At 43.1% G+C, this 17,584-nt stretch overlaps 1 protein-coding gene across 3 annotated transcripts in view; it reads right to left on the reverse strand.

Annotated features, from left to right (window-relative positions):
- The window catches only part of PPIG (peptidylprolyl isomerase G), a 30,559-nt gene extending 17,885 nt beyond the window's left edge, over positions 1–12,674 (reverse strand). For 2 of the 3 annotated variants that reach the window (XM_030486083.1, XM_030486081.1), the window contains exons 1-3: positions 9,667–12,674; positions 1,784–1,863; positions 1,603–1,677 (exon numbers count right to left, since the gene is read on the reverse strand). Coding sequence is in view for 2 of the 3 variants with exons in the window: in XM_030486081.1 (XP_030341941.1) it covers positions 1,603–1,677; positions 1,784–1,844 (136 nt within the window). In the remaining variant the exon portion in view is untranslated. Of the gene's footprint in view, positions 1–1,602; positions 1,678–1,783; positions 1,864–5,314; positions 5,377–9,666 lie in introns of all 3 variants that reach the window. The other variant, XM_030486082.2, reaches the window with a different exon arrangement.
- Positions 12,675–17,584: the final 4,910 nt, after the last annotated feature.

Here is a 17,584-nt window from a genome sequence, read left to right on the forward strand (position 1 = left end):
AGACTGATGGCTCATGGTGGGTCCTGTGAATGGCAGAGCCACCTCAAGGTAATAGTACGGTAATCAGTGGTGTATGTTGGAAGGAAAAGGATCTCTTCCTCTCAGTGCTGGCAAAGTGCTGGGTTGCTCTTATAGCTCTTATTCTGAGCTATTAAACTGGCAGCTTTTGCGGAGGGAAGTTGCCTCTGAACTTATCTGTAACAGACTGGTGCCTCCATATGGATCTGACCAGCTAGAAAAAACTCTTTTGATAGGAACTTTGACAAATTTGAAGCTGTATCTGTTGACTAACTTGGCATATGTTTAACACAGGTATGCCAGGAAAACACAGAGCTGTTGAAAAGTACATGCTGTCTTAAAACAAGGATCAAAGCTGCCTGAAAAAAACTCAGTAAGGAAAACAAGATCAAAATTTTAATTAATCTGCTCATGATAAATACTATAAACAATCAGCCCATATATTTTCCTCACTATTCTTAGATACGTTAAAGCAAAAAAGTAGTTCAGCATCTGAATTTGATTTTGAATGTCAGCAACTAAGTATGAACTTAGGAGTACTTGTTCCTCACCCAAAATGCTGTTGAAAGACTTCAAGTAAAAAATTTTAAGTAGTAGCACCTTTATGCAATAAATCTGACTTTTGGGCAGATCAAGAATGCCATGATCACACGATAACATACTCGGAGCTATTAGGAAGAACCACTTTAAGGTTCAAATTTGTTAACAAATTCTGATAATCTGATTTTGCACCAGTAAAGCTCATATCAGATCAGGTAATACCTACATTCTGCAGATATGAATGGTGCACTAAGTGTTCTAGCTAACTTCACATGAATGTAATTATGCACCCGCACCTGATTCAGATAATATTAGTACTGCTGAGTGATTTCAGTACTAACAGCTACAGAACCTTGACCTGAAAAACAAGAGCTGGAAGGAAAGGAAGCAGAAAATGCTAAAGACAGAAAGCATGTATGCTATTTGCATATTCACAGAATTATTCTTGTGATAAATTAATTAAGTCTTGCTAAACTGTCAGCATTTTCAACAAAAGCATGCAGTCCAGAGCACAGTAATTCTATTTGGAAATGCTTTCAGGGTAGAATATTCTCAGTATTATGCTCAAAAAAAGAATCCGAATGTCAATAGGAGTGGATATCATCAGTCTCCATCAACAAATTAAAATTAAGGGGAAAAAAAATACTAATGAATACCAGCAAATACTGTCAAACACCTCAAAGGACCATAAAACTGAAAAGTGAGTCTGCATGGTTGACCTCTTACTGGCTACCTTTCAAGACTGGATGATGTTATATAATGTGAACAGTAATATCTATGCTAGTAACAGAAAATCAGCTTACTGTGTCTGTATTTAAAGTTGATTAGTATATAGTCCCTGCAACATACTAAGCCAAAGCTACAACTGCTTTGATTCTACATCAGATGTATTTGAGAAATCAGATAAATCTCTAGAGACACCAAGAACCAAGGTTTTAATGTACTTATTTTGCATGTAAGAAAGTGTCAGAAAAAATAACAGACCTCAAACTAGCTAACATGGTATTACATTAAAAATTACAAATAAATTTAAAATCTACAAACCTGTGCAAAGGCAGCGAAAATTTTCACATGTCTTTGGACACACATCTGAAAACAGTTCAAAGACCACTCTTCCAGCTAGGAAAAAAAAAAAGCCATATATTTTATGAAATTAACTCTTGTATTATTCTTATGTATCTTGTATGAATATCATGTTACTAAATGGATATTTCAATTTTCTTACCAGGTACATTGTTGATGGCTATGTCAAAAAAGCAACGAGGTCTCTGGACCTTTACTCCCATGGCTTCAAAAGTTTAAATACTGCAAGTAAGAGAAATAAATTTAGTTCTTCCTTTTGTAAAGTGAAAGTGTGTAAAATCTTCCACATTGACTTACAATGACAACATAACCTGCAAAAAAGCAAACCTTAAAAAAAAGAAAAAAAAAAAGAGAGCAAACCTAAGTATTTTTAAAGGTTCAGAAAATGTGAAGTCATTTCCATGTTTTGTAGACCCTAATGAGTTCCTTGGATTGTGTCTGCTGCACACAAGTATTAAACTTGAGTGCTATACTTCAGATAAGGAAATACAAAACAGAAAGATACTCTAAAATATGGGGATAATAAAGCTTGACATCTTGCTATCCAGACAGTATAGGTAATCACCTAAGTTGCCTGCTCCTGGAATTCTATATCCTAGATAAAATAAGCATTAGAGAGTTAAAAAATGGAGGGGGGGGGGGGTGGAAAACCAAACAACCCAACAGCTTTGAGACCAAACAGCTTGTTTGAGTGCTCTCAAAAAACTTTTTGCAATTGCCTGTTTTAAAAATACTAATTTGCAGTTTCTGTTAGGCTCAGTGTTAGTGGCTGAGGAGGCTGCCATCTCCACATGCCAACCCACCCCTCTGGTCAGGGTTACCAGCTTCAGGTCAGGCCTCATCTCCTCAGAAATACATCAGCTGCTGCAGTCCACAACCCAGTTCAGTTCATCTCGGTTACTATTAATTACCTGGGCCGTGAACTACTGCTCAAGCTGCTCAAGAGACAAAATAAGGCTTGTTTACAAGCACAGAAAGGAGAACAGCCCAGGATAGTGAACTGTTGTAGGCAAGTAGCAATTGCACAAGTCAAGTAGGCATACTTTCAGAAATACCAGAACTTTTGATGCAGAGAATGGTCTAAGAGTGGAAAATAACTTACGATGGTTACAACTCGATAAATCACCAACATATGTTAAGACTTTAGCATTCAATTTCCTAGGAATACATTTCCTGGATTCCTATCACTGCAATTATCAGGAGCTGCTCTAATTAGGAACGAAACTATTCTACTTTAAAAAAAAAAAAATACACTCTTCCAGTTACTGTTGAGTGAAGTTATTTTGGCTTTTTATTGTTTCTTTTCCTTACTTGAGTCATCGTTCCTGGAAGTATTTAAAAGATGCGTAGATGTAGTGCTTAGGGACGTAGTTTAGCAGTGGACTTGATTATGTTAGGTTTATGGTTTGACTCAGTGATCTTACAGGTCTTTTCCAAACTAAATGATTCTATGATTCTTTATCAAGAATTTTAATGCCACCTTCCCTTTTCTTTGAGTGTATCCCTTTCATTTTGCATAACAAGCACTATCCTAATCCCATTTTTATCTCCGACCTTCCAACATTAAGCACCACCACAATATTTTTTTACTTTTCTGAAGCCACATCCTCTCTGAATTACTTTAGAGAGGGAAAAAAAACCCCAATGACAGCAAAAGGATCTGTAAGACTGGAGTACCTCCTCTAGAACTTGGAATATAATACATAAATTTTCAGTTCTAATTATTTTTATTGCCACAAAACACTACTCAAATCTAGCTGACATACTGCATACATCTCTCCAAAAGCTTCACTCATAGCTGTGCCACAGAACAGCCTCGGAAAATTCAATTGTCACCATCTGTCACTCTCAGCTTAGGAACAAGAGGCTGTAAGAAATCAAAAGACAGCAGTGTAATCATGTTAGTCTATATTCTCTCACTTGTGCTCAGTGCCACTCCTAACATTTTGCCAAGATTACACAATGAAAAATCACAAGAACAATGCAGGACTGATTTAAGTTAAACACCACTCAGTAAACCAACTTCACGTGATTTTTAGCATGAGGAGACTTTGCAAACACGCAGAATACCACTAGATATCTTTTTAGCTATGTAACAAATACATTAATTCAAAAGCAGCAGGGTCAGTATGCTCACTCCTCTGCCTGAATTACCTTTTCTCTTCTATTAGTGTAACAAATTTTGTAGCCAGGCAGAGGAACAAATAGAGAAAACACCTGTAGCTGAGGACTTTGTCGGGTTAGCAGAAGGCTGACCAGCTCGCCATGCTGCTGCACAGACTCTAGGGCAGCTCCAGGAAGGTGGCAGCATGGGCAAGGAAGGGAGATGAGGCAGGTGGGAGGAGACAAAAGTGCCCGCCCAAAGGACAGCCACCAACTCATATTGTCTGCAGCAGAACAGACTGTATAGCTGCACAGAGGGGCAGGGGGGTATTTTTCCCAGGAAACCTCTCCAAATAAATGCTACAATAAATATTGTTTGGTGGTAGAACTGACAGTTTGAACTGAGACATCTAAGAGCCAGTAGTACCACAACTGATTCATCGATTGTACCCAAACTTTAGATATTTAGCTGTAGGGCTTGTGCGAGGAGGGATTTAACTCCTGCTTTACAGGCAATTTGCTTGAGAAATGTAGAGGTATGCCTTAACATTTATATACAGTATTTTAATCAAAATAAATGCCAACTATCTTTATATGTCACACAATTTTTTATTTAAAGCATTGATAATGACTAAAGACAAATTGTAAAATAAATGTCAGTATCCTTATGTCAGTCAATTTTTAACTCGGTTTTGTGGAGAACTGGGTGAGAGAGAGAAGGAAGAAATAAAGAATTCTACCTGAATTCTCACCACCTTTAGCTCAATTTGATGTTTTTCTACCTCTTCCTTGCCTCACAAAGACGAAACGAATCAAGTTTAAGTCCATGTTCTAAATGTTACCTGCAGTTTCCCTAAATTCTCCAATAAAATCCCCTAAGCACTGGCTGCACTTGGTTCTAAATGACAGTTACGCCAACTGGTCAGTATGAACACCCTGACTAGTCAACCACCAGGCCAAGTAAATATACCTAACTCTCGAGCTGACATTGCCTAGTAAGCCAGGCTAAAACATTAGTGATATTTATCCTACCTACCTAGAAGTCAAATGAGCGTTTCCTCTTCAATATATTTGAACATCCTTTGCAAAGTTATTACTTCAGACAGAACTGAAGTGTTACAGAGAAAACTACAGAGCTACAAGTGATCCATAAACTATTAGTTTCTATTCATGTAGCATTTAACACCAAATACAATCTTGTACATACTGATCATTTAAAATTTGTCTTTACTAAAAGCAAGTACATGGAGTATGAATGTTAAACACAGACCCAAAGAAAAACAATTTGAAAATACCAAAAATAAAGTCAGAAAATTACAAGTAAAGCTCAATAATACTATATGTCAATAATACTATACTATATGTCAACAATACTATACTATATTGGTACTATGGTACCAATAGGGCTTACATGACTTGTGTATTTATCTCTTCAAATTTGTTTTCAATTAGAATGCGGATACTCCTAACCCACAATACTTTGCATTTTTTAATTGTGAACTTGATAGAATTTTACTAGTGAAGGAAATATGATTTTAAACTCAACTCAAAAGATGCTCGCTATACATACACACAAAAATGTGCTATGCAGGGCAATCCTGAGAGATCAGCTCCCTTCTTCCTTCAAAAACTCTGTAAGAAAGGGCAATATATCAACCCAAGTACTATCCTGAAATGTTTAAGCTATTCCTCAAGCTCAACCACCTGCTGTTTGAGAAGCTTCTTTACTAAGTGGAAACTATGGGGGGGGGGGGGGGGGGGGGGAAGCCAAAAAACAAACTAAAACCCCAAACCAGAAAAAAACCCCGAAACAACCAAAACACCACTTCAGTATAGCTAACTAAAGAGGCCTCTTGGTTTTAGTTCTGCAAGTGGAATTACAGTTCAGCTTAGAGCATATTTGTGTTTATTGACAAATTCACCAAAAATATTTACTCTTGTCAGAACGGCTGCATCCATAGCAGGGGCATCACCAGCTGTATCCATGAGGGTTTGCATCCCTTCGCACCTTCATTAGCTTCCTTACTTTGTTCAGATACTTGCAGGATAAAACTGGCCAATTCACAGCCAGGCAGCAGACAGCTGCTCTCCTTCAAAATGATCTGTACCAGTGGAAAAAGATAACCATCCCAAACTGTTCACAGGCATCTCTCTGCCAGAGATCATCACTCAAATGTGTTGATGTGCTTAAAAATACATCTTGGCGATTTTTTTTTTCCAAAGTCACCTGCGCTAGCAAGGATCTGGTAATAATACTGTTTAATATAAACTAGCTCCTTTTAACTGGAAGGAGCTAAAGAGCACAGATGCACACCAACTGAAGTATCAACATGTCATACTTCTCACAAGAGCTGATGGTAAGCAGCAATACAGTCGTATTTCCTAATTTTATGAAGGCAGGAAAAAAAAATTACTTGCAGCTATGCTGAACAGGCCATGGCACTACCTAGTTGTTTCAGTCCCTGCACAGGACAGAACAATTATGGAACAAAGCTGTATTCAGCAGGAATATATATTGTGTCCTATTCTTTCACTTCTTTCTCTGTTATCACCAGCTATCCCCTATTTTTAATTTCTTCTTGACCTTGCCTTTGTATTTGTTTCTTTCTATCAACTTACAATCTGCTCCAGTGGTCTTCATTCTACATCCAAATGAAGTGAACAATAAGGAGCACAAATTCACATTCCTAGCATTTTGGTTTAGGCCATCTACAAACGCAGGGAGACAAAATTACATTGATTTATATTGCAAAGATAGCCATCTGGACTTTTCAGAAGTATATTTTTAAGCAAAATAGAGTCCAGAAAATGCAAATGCACAAAGTAAATACTAAAAATATATCACATGACTTAGGCTGTGGGGTTCCAGTCACCTGAAGCCAATATAAACGTGGGCTGATACCAAAACGGAGGGCTCATACATGCTTTCTGGCTTTCATGCAAATGGCCACCTAGCTGCAGAAAAAATACCCTTTCCTCCCTCCTCCAAGAAAAGATTTGGCAGTAACACATACCAGCTTACAGTGACAGTGGAGCCATAGAACAAAGATAGGAAACGAAGTTCTGTTGTGAAATGGGAGACATGAAATTTTGTTCCTAGTTCCACTCCTATGTGGCGAGTTTCCAGACATGTTAGGATGATACAGTAAAAGGTGAACAACAAAAATCCAACCAGCCCAACCCTCAATCTCCATCATTTCCTCAGCATTTTTGCCAAAGACCACCATCTTTTCCTCCATGTTTCACTATCAGTATGATTTTTTGCAATTATTAACATGAATTTAGTCTTCTTGTACTGAAGTATGTAAGGAATGCACAGCCAGTTATAACATCTCAGTTGGGAGAATGTAACATTCAGCTGAGAAGGTAGTAACATCCTCTCAAACCATTTAAACAGAAATGCAGGTTCCTACTAGATCATTTATTTTCCTAGGAAAGAGACACCTACAATGAGAAAGACGTTAAAATATTTAACCACACTCTCGTCAATTGCAAGGAAAAAGCTCTGTTGTCAAGAGTTAGTAATGATTTTTTTATTATCTAATTGATGCAGAATTTTCTTTTTCCTGTTAAGATTTGTGAAAAAATACAAGTGCCTTCTCCCACAAATAAGTGCCTTTGTTGATGTTCACTGCTCCCCCAGAAACAGCAAAGAAATGTGTCCATTCCGATTCTACTATTCATAACCAGAAAGTGGATTAACATAGGTCTGAAACCATGAATTTATATTTTAAGATTTATAAAATGCTAACAAAAGACAAGTTTCATCATTGTATAAAATGGAAAAAAAAGCTTTTAAAGGTTCCAGTGCAATCTCTAAGCTGTTTAACCAGTAGGACCCCCAAATTAAATTTCAGACTGGAATCCGTTCCTACCCCTGTTACTGAAGATGAGAGTAATGCAAGACTAACAGTAGGAGATAGCTCTTAATACTGACCCATATTTGCCAACCATAACAAAACCCCCTTGTTCTACCACCTTCTATTCTCATGCTCTCCTCCTTTTTCTACTACTTTAGCTCTACATCCCTTCCCTGCCTCTTCCCAGCCTCCTACCTAAACCTCATTCCATTAGAAGATGGCTAGATCTGCTCCCTATCTCTGACTCTGCTTCCAAAATGGAAAATGGCTCCTAAATGCACATGGCATGGAGGATTGAACTGGTAGTGGAGACATCATGCTGCAGCAGAGTAAAATCCTCCATTGCAGCACATATTCTTCACTCCAAATTCCCTCATAATCCACAGATTTTCTGAAATCATAAGGGGGGGGGAGAATAAATCTTCTTTTGATAACAGCTTGATGACTGCTTAGCTAACTTAAAAAAATTAAAAATGGTTCTGTTTCATAGAAGAGGACTGAAAGTCTTAATAAGATATATGGCGCCAAAAGGTGCTCTCAGAGGATTACTGACGTTGGTATCCTTTGTATGTTCTCCTTCATGTCTACTTCATATAAAGAAAACTATACTTTTTCCAAAATCTTTATAAATAATTTTAAAAGCCAGTAAAACAAGCTCTGCAAGTTTAGATAAACCAAGCCTTCATAAATCATGTATAGTTTCCATGTTTTTATCATGGTAGTACCTAAAAACCTGAGTTCTGTTGGACCCCAATGCATTAATGAATGGGAATAGTGAAACACAATGGGGAAAAAGATTTAAAAACATATGTATTAAAGAAACTCACAACAAAACCCAACCCAGACTAAAAACACTTATCCCTGTCCAAAGAAGGGCCTCTTTTGCAGGCAGTACAGAGCAGAAACATGAAAAAAACCCAAACCCCACAACAAGACACTCTCTCAGAAGATACATCTTAGAAAACAGACTTCATGCAAAAGAAATGGTCTCATGTTCCTCTTAGAACAGGTCTCAGATGATTACTAAAATATAATTAACTAGCCAAACATTAGGCAACTACTTGCAAAGGTGACTTTATCATCATTATGGAAGTTACTTTTCTAAATGTGACTGAATTGTAAGGCAATGTTTCCAACTACAGTAGATAATTTGTCCAGTTTCAAGAAACTATTTCTTTTTCTCCTATGCCTCTCTCCTTCTGAGCCTCCTCAGTGACTCAAAGTCCAATCATATATGTGCAGTACCTATGGTTTGGTCGTGGCTGCACACTTAATGAGCCTGAAACTCCTTATTGATAAAAATCTCTTTAAGTGCCTTAGGAAATCCTTAGAAGAGAGAGGCACAGGACCCTCCTGACAGCCATGGTAGCTCCTGTAGGCTTCACTTCCCTAGGAGAGGCCTGCAGAGGGGAGGAGAACATGTGGCACGCAGACAGCCCGGTTACTTCGCCTTCTAGGGGAGGAGTGAGGACTCATTCAAACTCCGGAGCACGCACCGAGCAGCACCCGAGGCCGACCGGGCGCCGGCAGCGGGCAGGCAGACCCGCGCCGTGCCGGCCCGCGGCTCGCTGCGCTGCGGCGGCAATGCCCAGCCGCGCGGACCCTGGCACCTGGCGCGGTCTTGGCCAGGCCCCGGCCGCCGCTTCACCCACCCCTCCTGCTCCCACCTGCCTCCCGGCCCCGCTCGCAGCTCCTCACACCCTCACCTGGGATGCCCGGGGGCCTGCTGCCGAGACAAGCACCGGCCGCGGCCCGCCCGCCCCCTGCACACGGGCCGCCGGGCCTGCCGAGGGGGCGTGTGTGTGTGTGTGCGCGCGGGGAGCCGACAGCAACTGCCCCACAGCCGCCCCGGAGCGGCGGCCAGGCTAGTCCCCTCGGCAGGCCGGGGAGGGGCGCGGGCTCCCACTCCTGTTCGTAACCGAGGCTCAGGCCCCGCGGCGCTGCGACCTCCACCCCATCGATCCCCCGGCGCCCCCGCTGCGGCCTGGGCCGCGGCCCTCGTCCGGCCGCATGGCGCCCGCGCCGGACTCCGGCGGCGACCGGCTGCCGCACCGGCACTCACCCCGCTCGCGGCCCGCGTCGCCCCGCGCTCCTCAGCGCCTCGCCGCCATGTTAGAGCTGGTGCGGCAAAGACTGCGTCAGTGGAAGGAAAGGGCGGGAGGGGGCGACCCCGGGGGCGGTGCGGCGGGGCGGCTGGCGAGGCGCGGAGACGTGAGGAACGGCAGCCCGGCCCGCGAAGGGTGAAGGAGGTCGCCGGCCGCTGTACAGCCGTGCCCGGTGGCGGGGAGGCGGCGGGGGACGCTCAGAGCCGAAGCGGTTGGGGGAAGGGGCGCCCGCCTCCTCCTGCTCGTCAGAGGCGCTCCGCCCCCTCCCGCCGCCTGTGCCCCGCCGCCGCCTGAGGCGAGGCCGGGCGCAGCGCGGGAAGGCGCCGGGGTCGCCGGAGCGGCGGGAGGTCTCTGCCGCGCGTCTGCAGGTACACGGGTGCTCTCCAAGCAAACGTGCCCGGGGCTAGCGCTGGCCTGGCCTGGCCTGCCCTGCTGGCGGGACACTGATGGGCGCCTCAGTGGAGAGCGGCGGAAATGGCCAAGGTGTTAGATATATAGAGTAATTAGACTTGTGAGTTGCTTGATTTATGTTCCGTTAAGCCTGTTGCTAACAGTTTGAAACTTGCTGAGTTTTTTTAGTACCGCATAAAAAGTCCTGACAGCAAAGACAGACCTTGGCCGAGCTGGGTGTCTGCACTCAAGGCTACTGGAAAGTTTGGTAACTAGGATGTGGAGATAAATATATGAGACTATCCAAGCGAAGCAGTACTCCCCAGGCGAAGCAGTACTCCCCAGGTTACTTCAAAGCAGAACCTTTAAGATAAGAAACGAAGATGCATACCAGTACCAGTCAGAAAGAGATAAGAAGAATGCTGGTGAAAGCATCATCGTTGGAACCTATCCAGGACTCAAAAGGTGAAAAGTACACAGCGAGGAAGACGTCTTACTTCATCTGAGGAAGACTACTTACTTCATCTTGAGACCCCTGCCCACGACCACCAGGAGGCACTGCGCAAGCGCAGAACATATGGAAATGACTTTTGTACTCATTATAATACGAAGCGGGGATAGGTCATGAATATGTATCAGCATAGTGGGAAAGGTGATGCATATGTAATACTTTACAGGATAAATTGTGAGCACGTTGTAACGGTCTTCGGAACCAGATTTGGGTGGGTACCCCTGGTTCCCGGGGCCTCGGAATAAAGCACCACATATAACCTCCTTAGAGTGGTTATGTGTTCTTCTCTCGGCTAACAGTTTTGGCGACCCAGATGGGACCTCGCGGGCATTGCTGAGGCGGCTTGCGCATCGATCCAGCTCCAGCCGGCACCGAGTGATTCTCGGGGAGCCATCGACCGCGACCGACCTCCGGTGCTCTCGACGGACCAACAGCATTGGTAAGAGACGGTGCTTTATTATTTGGTATTGGTACCATTTCCTGGTCTGGTAAAAGCCTGCCTGTTAGACACGGCGAAAGCTGTGCGTGGTTGGGCTACGGAGCTCCAAGGGAAGCCTAGGCGCCGTCCGTCAGACAGTGGCGAAAGCCCTGCAGGTTCGGCAACAGTGGTCTGGTCTGGTAAATTATTCGGTATATAGCCTGCAGGTTCAGGCAAACAGTGGTCTGGTAAAGTATTTGGTATACTTTCATGGTCTGGTAAAGTATTTGGTATACTTTCATATTTTGAAATTGAATTTGTCTGTATTAGCCTGTATTGAAATAAGCTTGGAATGTCATCAATACCAAAGTCGTCGCCGTTAGGGTGTATTTTGAGTCACTGGAAGGAGGGGCGGTTTGGACAAGGGATGCAAAAAGGGAAATTAATTGATTACTGTAATGTGTGGTGGACGCAATATAAATTAGAGGATCAAGTCCACTGGCCGGAGAATGGAACTTTAGACTATGATACGATTATGCAATTAATGTCATTTTGCAAACGGGAAGGAAAGTGGGACGAGGTCCCATATGTGGAACTGTTCTTTATGTTAAGGGACAATGATGAATGGAGAAAGGCGTGTGGAATAATGGTTGTTAATACAAAATCGAGTGAGCAATGTAAAGGCTGTGTGGGTGAGAAGAAATGTATGGGATGCATGGCTGTGAATAATGTTTTGCGACATCAGAAAGATGATGATGATTCTGATTTGTTGATAGCCCCACCAGCCCCGTCAGTCCCACCTGCTTTAAGAAGCAGGAAAGTAAGGGATGACAGTGATGACGAGAATCTAGAAGTAGATAAAGGATGTGAATGTAGAAAAGAACGGGAATATCCCGTCACCCCAGTTTCACATCGGACCCGACAGCGAGATATGCAGGGTAAAGAGGCAAGGATTCAAACGTCCAGTGCATTATTGGCGCCGCTCCGTCAGGGAGTAGGAGCAGAGGGACCTGTGTATGTTAAAGTTCCTTTTTCCCCGGGAGATTTGGTGCTTTGGAAACAATCTGCTGGGGCTTATCGAGAAAATCCAAGTAAGGTGGCTAGGGTGGTAAAAATGATCTTGAAAACCCAGAATCCTGACTGGGATGATATACAAGTATTGCTGGATACCCTGATGGACTCTACAGAAAAAGAGATGGTGCTAAGGACAGCGCGAGAACGAGTTAGGGAGGATATCAGGCAGGGTGTCGTCACCGGGACGGTCGATCAGAATTTCCCTATGGAGGATCCTATGTGGGATTATAATACCGTGGTAGGGATGAGTCGTCTGAAGAGATACCAGGATTGGATAGTGGTTGGGGTACAGAATGCTATGCCAAGAACAATAAATTGGTCAAAGTTATATAATGTCAGACAGGAAAAGACAGAATCTCCGTCCGTGTTTTTGGAGCGACTTAAAGAAGTGGCCAGGAAATATACGGATCTTGATGTGGAAACGGAACAGGCTAAGGCTCAGCTGGCTCTAATTTTCCTAGGGCAATCTCAGGATGATATCAGGAAGAAGTTGCAGAAATTAGAGGGTGCTGAATTGCGTGATTTGGATAAGCTGCTGGAAACAGCCTGGAAAGTATATAATAACCGAGAAAGAGATGGTGTTCAAAGGCAGCAGCGACATCTATTGGCTATAATGCAAAGCAGAGGACAAGGTACCCCTGGTAATAGGGGTAGAGGTAGAGGAATGATGCGTGGGGGGGGAAGAGGATTTGGAACACTTAATAATCCAGGGTCAGGATCAGGCAGATTAGGCATTAATCAATGTGCCTATTGTAAACAGGAGGGGCATTGGAAAAATGAATGCCCTCAGAGACTGAGACAGAACCCGCAATCTGGATACTCCTTCGGGGAATCCGAGGTGGCAAAAGCCATGGTTCTGGGAGAATATGGGAGTCAGAGCTGACTAGAATCGGAAAAGGGTGAACCACTAGTGAAAATAAGGCTGGGGGGAGAGGAGGTACAATTTTTAGTCGATACTGGTGCAACTTATTCTGTGTTAAATGACCTGTATGGGAAAATAGGGGATAAGACTACCACAATAATAGGGGCCACAGGGAGAGAGGAGGTGCGGTCATTCATGCGACCCCTGGAATTACGGTTTGGGGGAAAGGAATTGATACATGAGTTTCTATACATGCCGGACTGTCCTGTTTCCCTGTTGGGACGAGATTTATTATCAAAATTAAACGCTAAAATTATTTTTGAAAATGGGGAATTGATTATGCAGGTACCGGAATCACAATCCGGACAGATACTAGTGTTAAAGAACAGTCCAAATGCCCGGATACCTAGGGAAGTAGAGGAAGCAGTGATTCCCACAGTTTGGGAAACAGAAATTCCCGGAAAATCAAAGATGGCTCAGCCGGTAGTAGTGGAACTGAAAGAAGGGGTGAGACCAGTACGGATAAAACAATATCCCATAAAATTGGAGGCACGATATGGGATAGTTAAAACGATTGAGAAATTTTTAAAGTTTGGAGTTTTAGAAGAATGTGAATCAGAATATAACACACCAATTTTTCCAGTAAAGAAACCAAATGGTGAATACAGGTTGGTACAGGACTTAAGGGCAATAAATGAAATAACAAAGGATATCTATCCGGTAGTGGCTAATCCATATACATTGTTGACATCTGTAAAGGAGAAATATAAATGGTTCACAGTAATTGATTTAAAAGATGCTTTCTTCTGCATCCCCCTTGACAAAGGTAGTAGGAAACTCTTTGCCTTTGAATGGGAAAACCCGCACAATGGACGTAAGACTCAGTTAACCTGGACGAGACTCCCACAAGGATTCAAGAATAGCCCGACGCTTTTTGGAAATCAGCTGGCGAAAGAATTGGAACTCTGGGTAACTCAAAGGAAAATTCAGGTACCAAGAACACAATATCTCTTATTGCAATATGTAGATGATATATTCATTGCAACTGAACAAGAATCACTGTGCGTAGGAGTAACAATAGAGATCCTGAATCAATTGGGACTAAATGGGTATAAGGTTTCGAGGGAGAAAGCCCAGATTGCCTGCACTACTGTAATGTATTTGGGCTGTGAAATCTCCCAGGGACAACGGAGATTGGGAATTGATCGTATAAAGGCAATTTGTGCTATTCCAGAGCCTCGGAATTTACATGAACTGAGAACATTCCTTGGAATGGCGGGTTGGTGCAGGTTATGGATATCGGACTATGGACTGATAGCTAAACCTTTATATGAGGCACAGAAATCTCAGACCTTCGTTTGGGAAGGGTCCCAAAAGGAAGCTTTTAAGAAGCTAAAAGAAGCGTTAATAAAAGCACCTGCCCTGGGATTACCGGATTTGACCAAGGACTTCCAGCTGTTTGTGCACGAGAGACAGAGATTGGCATTGGGAGTTCTGACGCAGAGACTGGGAAGCTGGAAGCGACCGGTGGGATACTTCTCCAAACAGCTGGATCCGGTAAGTGCTGGATGGCCATCGTGCCTACGAGCAGTAGCAGCAACAGTGACATTAATACAAGAAGTAAGAAAATTGACCTTAGGAAAACATATTGATGTATATGTGCCACACATGGTAATGACTGTCTTAGAACAAAAAGGGGGGTACTGGCTATCCCCAAGTCAGATGATGAAATACCAGGCAGTATTAACTGAACAAGATGATGTGACTCTAAAGACGACTAACTTGTTGAATCCAGCAGCTTTTCTAGGTACAAACACAGAGGACGGCATATTAGAACACGATTGTGTGGAGACGATTGAATATACATATGCGACGAGGGCCGATTTGAAGGATGCCCCACTTGAGCAACCTGATCAGGAACTTTTTACTGATGGAAGCAGTTTTGTGGAAGGTGGGGTCCGTTATGCTGGGTATGCAGTAACTACACAAAACGCCCTAATAGAAGCAAAAGCTTTGCCCCCAGGGACTTCAGCACAACGGGCAGAGATAATAGCTCTCACCAGAGCTTTAGAACTGAGCAAAGGAAAGCGGGTAAATATATGGACTGATTCGAAATATGCATTCGGTGTGGCCCATATACATGGAGCTCTATGAAAGGAACGAGGACTCCTGTCCTCACAAGGGACAAACATAAAATATCAAGAGGAAATTCTGAATTTGATAACTGCTGTGCAATTACCAAAACAGGTGGCTATCATGCACTGTAAAGCGCATCAAGGAGGAAGTTCTAAGATAGCCGAAGGAAATACATTTGCGGATCGGATGGCTAGATGAATTGCACGACAGGTACGGACAGTTATGGCTCTGATACCAACGAAGGTAAGCCCATTACAGAATTATATGAACCAAAAACCAAGATACTCAGAAGAAGATGTTAAATTGGCTGAATTAGTAAAGGCCCGATTGAACTCGAAAGGATGGTACGTAACCACTACTGGACAAGTGGTGGTACCACCTGCTATCATGCGAACGATTCTACAAATTGAACATCAAAAATGTCATTGGGGGGCAGAAGCATTGGTAACATATTTAAAACGAGGAATGATCTCTACACAGATGTTAACAATGGCAAAATCCATAGGATCTAAATGCGAAATTTGTTTGAAAAACAATCCAGTAGTCAAAAGGAAAGTAGAAATGGGAAATATCAGAGTAGGTATAGAGCCGGGTGACTATTGGCAAATTGATTTTGTGGAATTACCCAAGATACAGGGATATCGATACTTGTTAGTAGGGGTTGACACTTTTTCTGGATGGCCAGAAGCCTCTCCCTGTCTCATCAATCAGGCTAAAGAAACAGTGAAATGGTTGTTGAAAGAACATGGTGTTTGTGGATATCTCAAGGATAGAGCCGATCACTGCTGTGTGCATATACCAAACGTAACTGCAGATATAGAATATGACATTGCTCAATTAGGGAAAATTGAAAAGGAAGCTGAAAAGGAAAAGGAAGAAATAAGTCAAAATTGGGTAGGAGCATTATTTGATGGATTGGGAATTCACCTTACTGGGTGGATTCATTCCCTCATAGAGACAGTGTTTACCCTATTGCTTGTGTTCCTCGTAATCTATTTGGTATATTTTTGTATTCGAAGAAAAATAACCCGGAATACCAGTTGGACACATAAAATCATTGGAGCAGTGACTCGAGAATATCCACGACACCCAATAACTCCTCCTCTTACCTATCAGGAAACTACTACATGAGTGAAAATACTTGCAAAAGATGAAGTATTTTCAAAGGGGGGAAATGTTAGATATATAGAGTAATTAGACTTGTGAGTTGCTTGATTTATGTTCCGTTAAGCCTGTTGCTAACAGTTTGAAACTTGCTGAGTTTTTTTAGTACCGCATAAAAAGTCCTGACAGCAAAGACAGACCTTGGCCGAGCTGGGTGTCTGCACTCAAGGCTACTGGAAAGTTTGGTAACTAGGATGTGGAGATAAATATATGAGACTATCCAAGCGAAGCAGTACTCCCCAGGCGAAGCAGTACTCCCCAGGTTACTTCAAAGCAGAACCTTTAAGATAAGAAACGAAGATGCATACCAGTACCAGTCAGAAAGAGATAAGAAGAATGCTGGTGAAAGCATCATCGTTGGAACCTATCCAGGACTCAAAAGGTGAAAAGTACACAGCGAGGAAGACGTCTTACTTCATCTGAGGAAGACTACTTACTTCATCTTGAGACCCCTGCCCACGACCACCAGGAGGCACTGCGCAAGCGCAGAACATATGGAAATGACTTTTGTACTCATTATAATACGAAGCGGGGATAGGTCATGAATATGTATCAGCATAGTGGGAAAGGTGATGCATATGTAATACTTTACAGGATAAATTGTGAGCACGTTGTAACGGTCTTCGGAACCAGATTTGGGTGGGTACCCCTGGTTCCCGGGGCCTCGGAATAAAGCACCACATATAACCTCCTTAGAGTGGTTATGTGTTCTTCTCTCGGCTAACAAAGGGGTTCACAGAATCACCCTAAGGGATTCACATCAAACCCTAACGGTGGGTTGGAAAGGACCTCTGGAGATTATCTAGTCCAACACCCTGCCAAGGCAGGGCCACCTAGAGCAGGTTACACAGCAACACATACAGGCGGTTTTGAATGTCTCCAGAGAGGGAGACTCCACAAGCCCCCTGGGCAGCCTGTGCCAGTACTCTGCCACCCTTAAGGTAAAGAAGTTCTTCCTCATGTTTAGGTGAAACTTTTTGTGTTTTAGTTTATGGCCATTGCTCTTCATCCTGTTCCTGGCCACCATCCTCCTGGCGCCCACCTTTGAGATGTTTAAACGCATTAATGAGATCCCCTCTCAGTCTCCTGTAGACTAAACAGACCCAGCTCCTGCAATCTCTCTGCCAAAGAGATGCTCCAGATCCCTGATCATCCTTGTGACCTCCGCTGGACCTTCTCCAGTAGGTCCTTGTTTTTCTTGTACTGAGGAGCCCAGAACCGGACACCGTGCTCCAGATGTGGCCCCACCAGGGTCGAGTAGAGGGGGAGAATCTCCCCCCTCGACCTGCTGGCTGTTTCATTGTTAAATAAAACATCCAG

This window comes from Strigops habroptila, chromosome 5 (genome assembly GCF_004027225.2).
Source record: "Strigops habroptila isolate Jane chromosome 5, bStrHab1.2.pri, whole genome shotgun sequence".
In the NCBI taxonomy this organism is placed as follows: Eukaryota; Metazoa; Chordata; class Aves; order Psittaciformes; family Psittacidae; genus Strigops; species Strigops habroptila.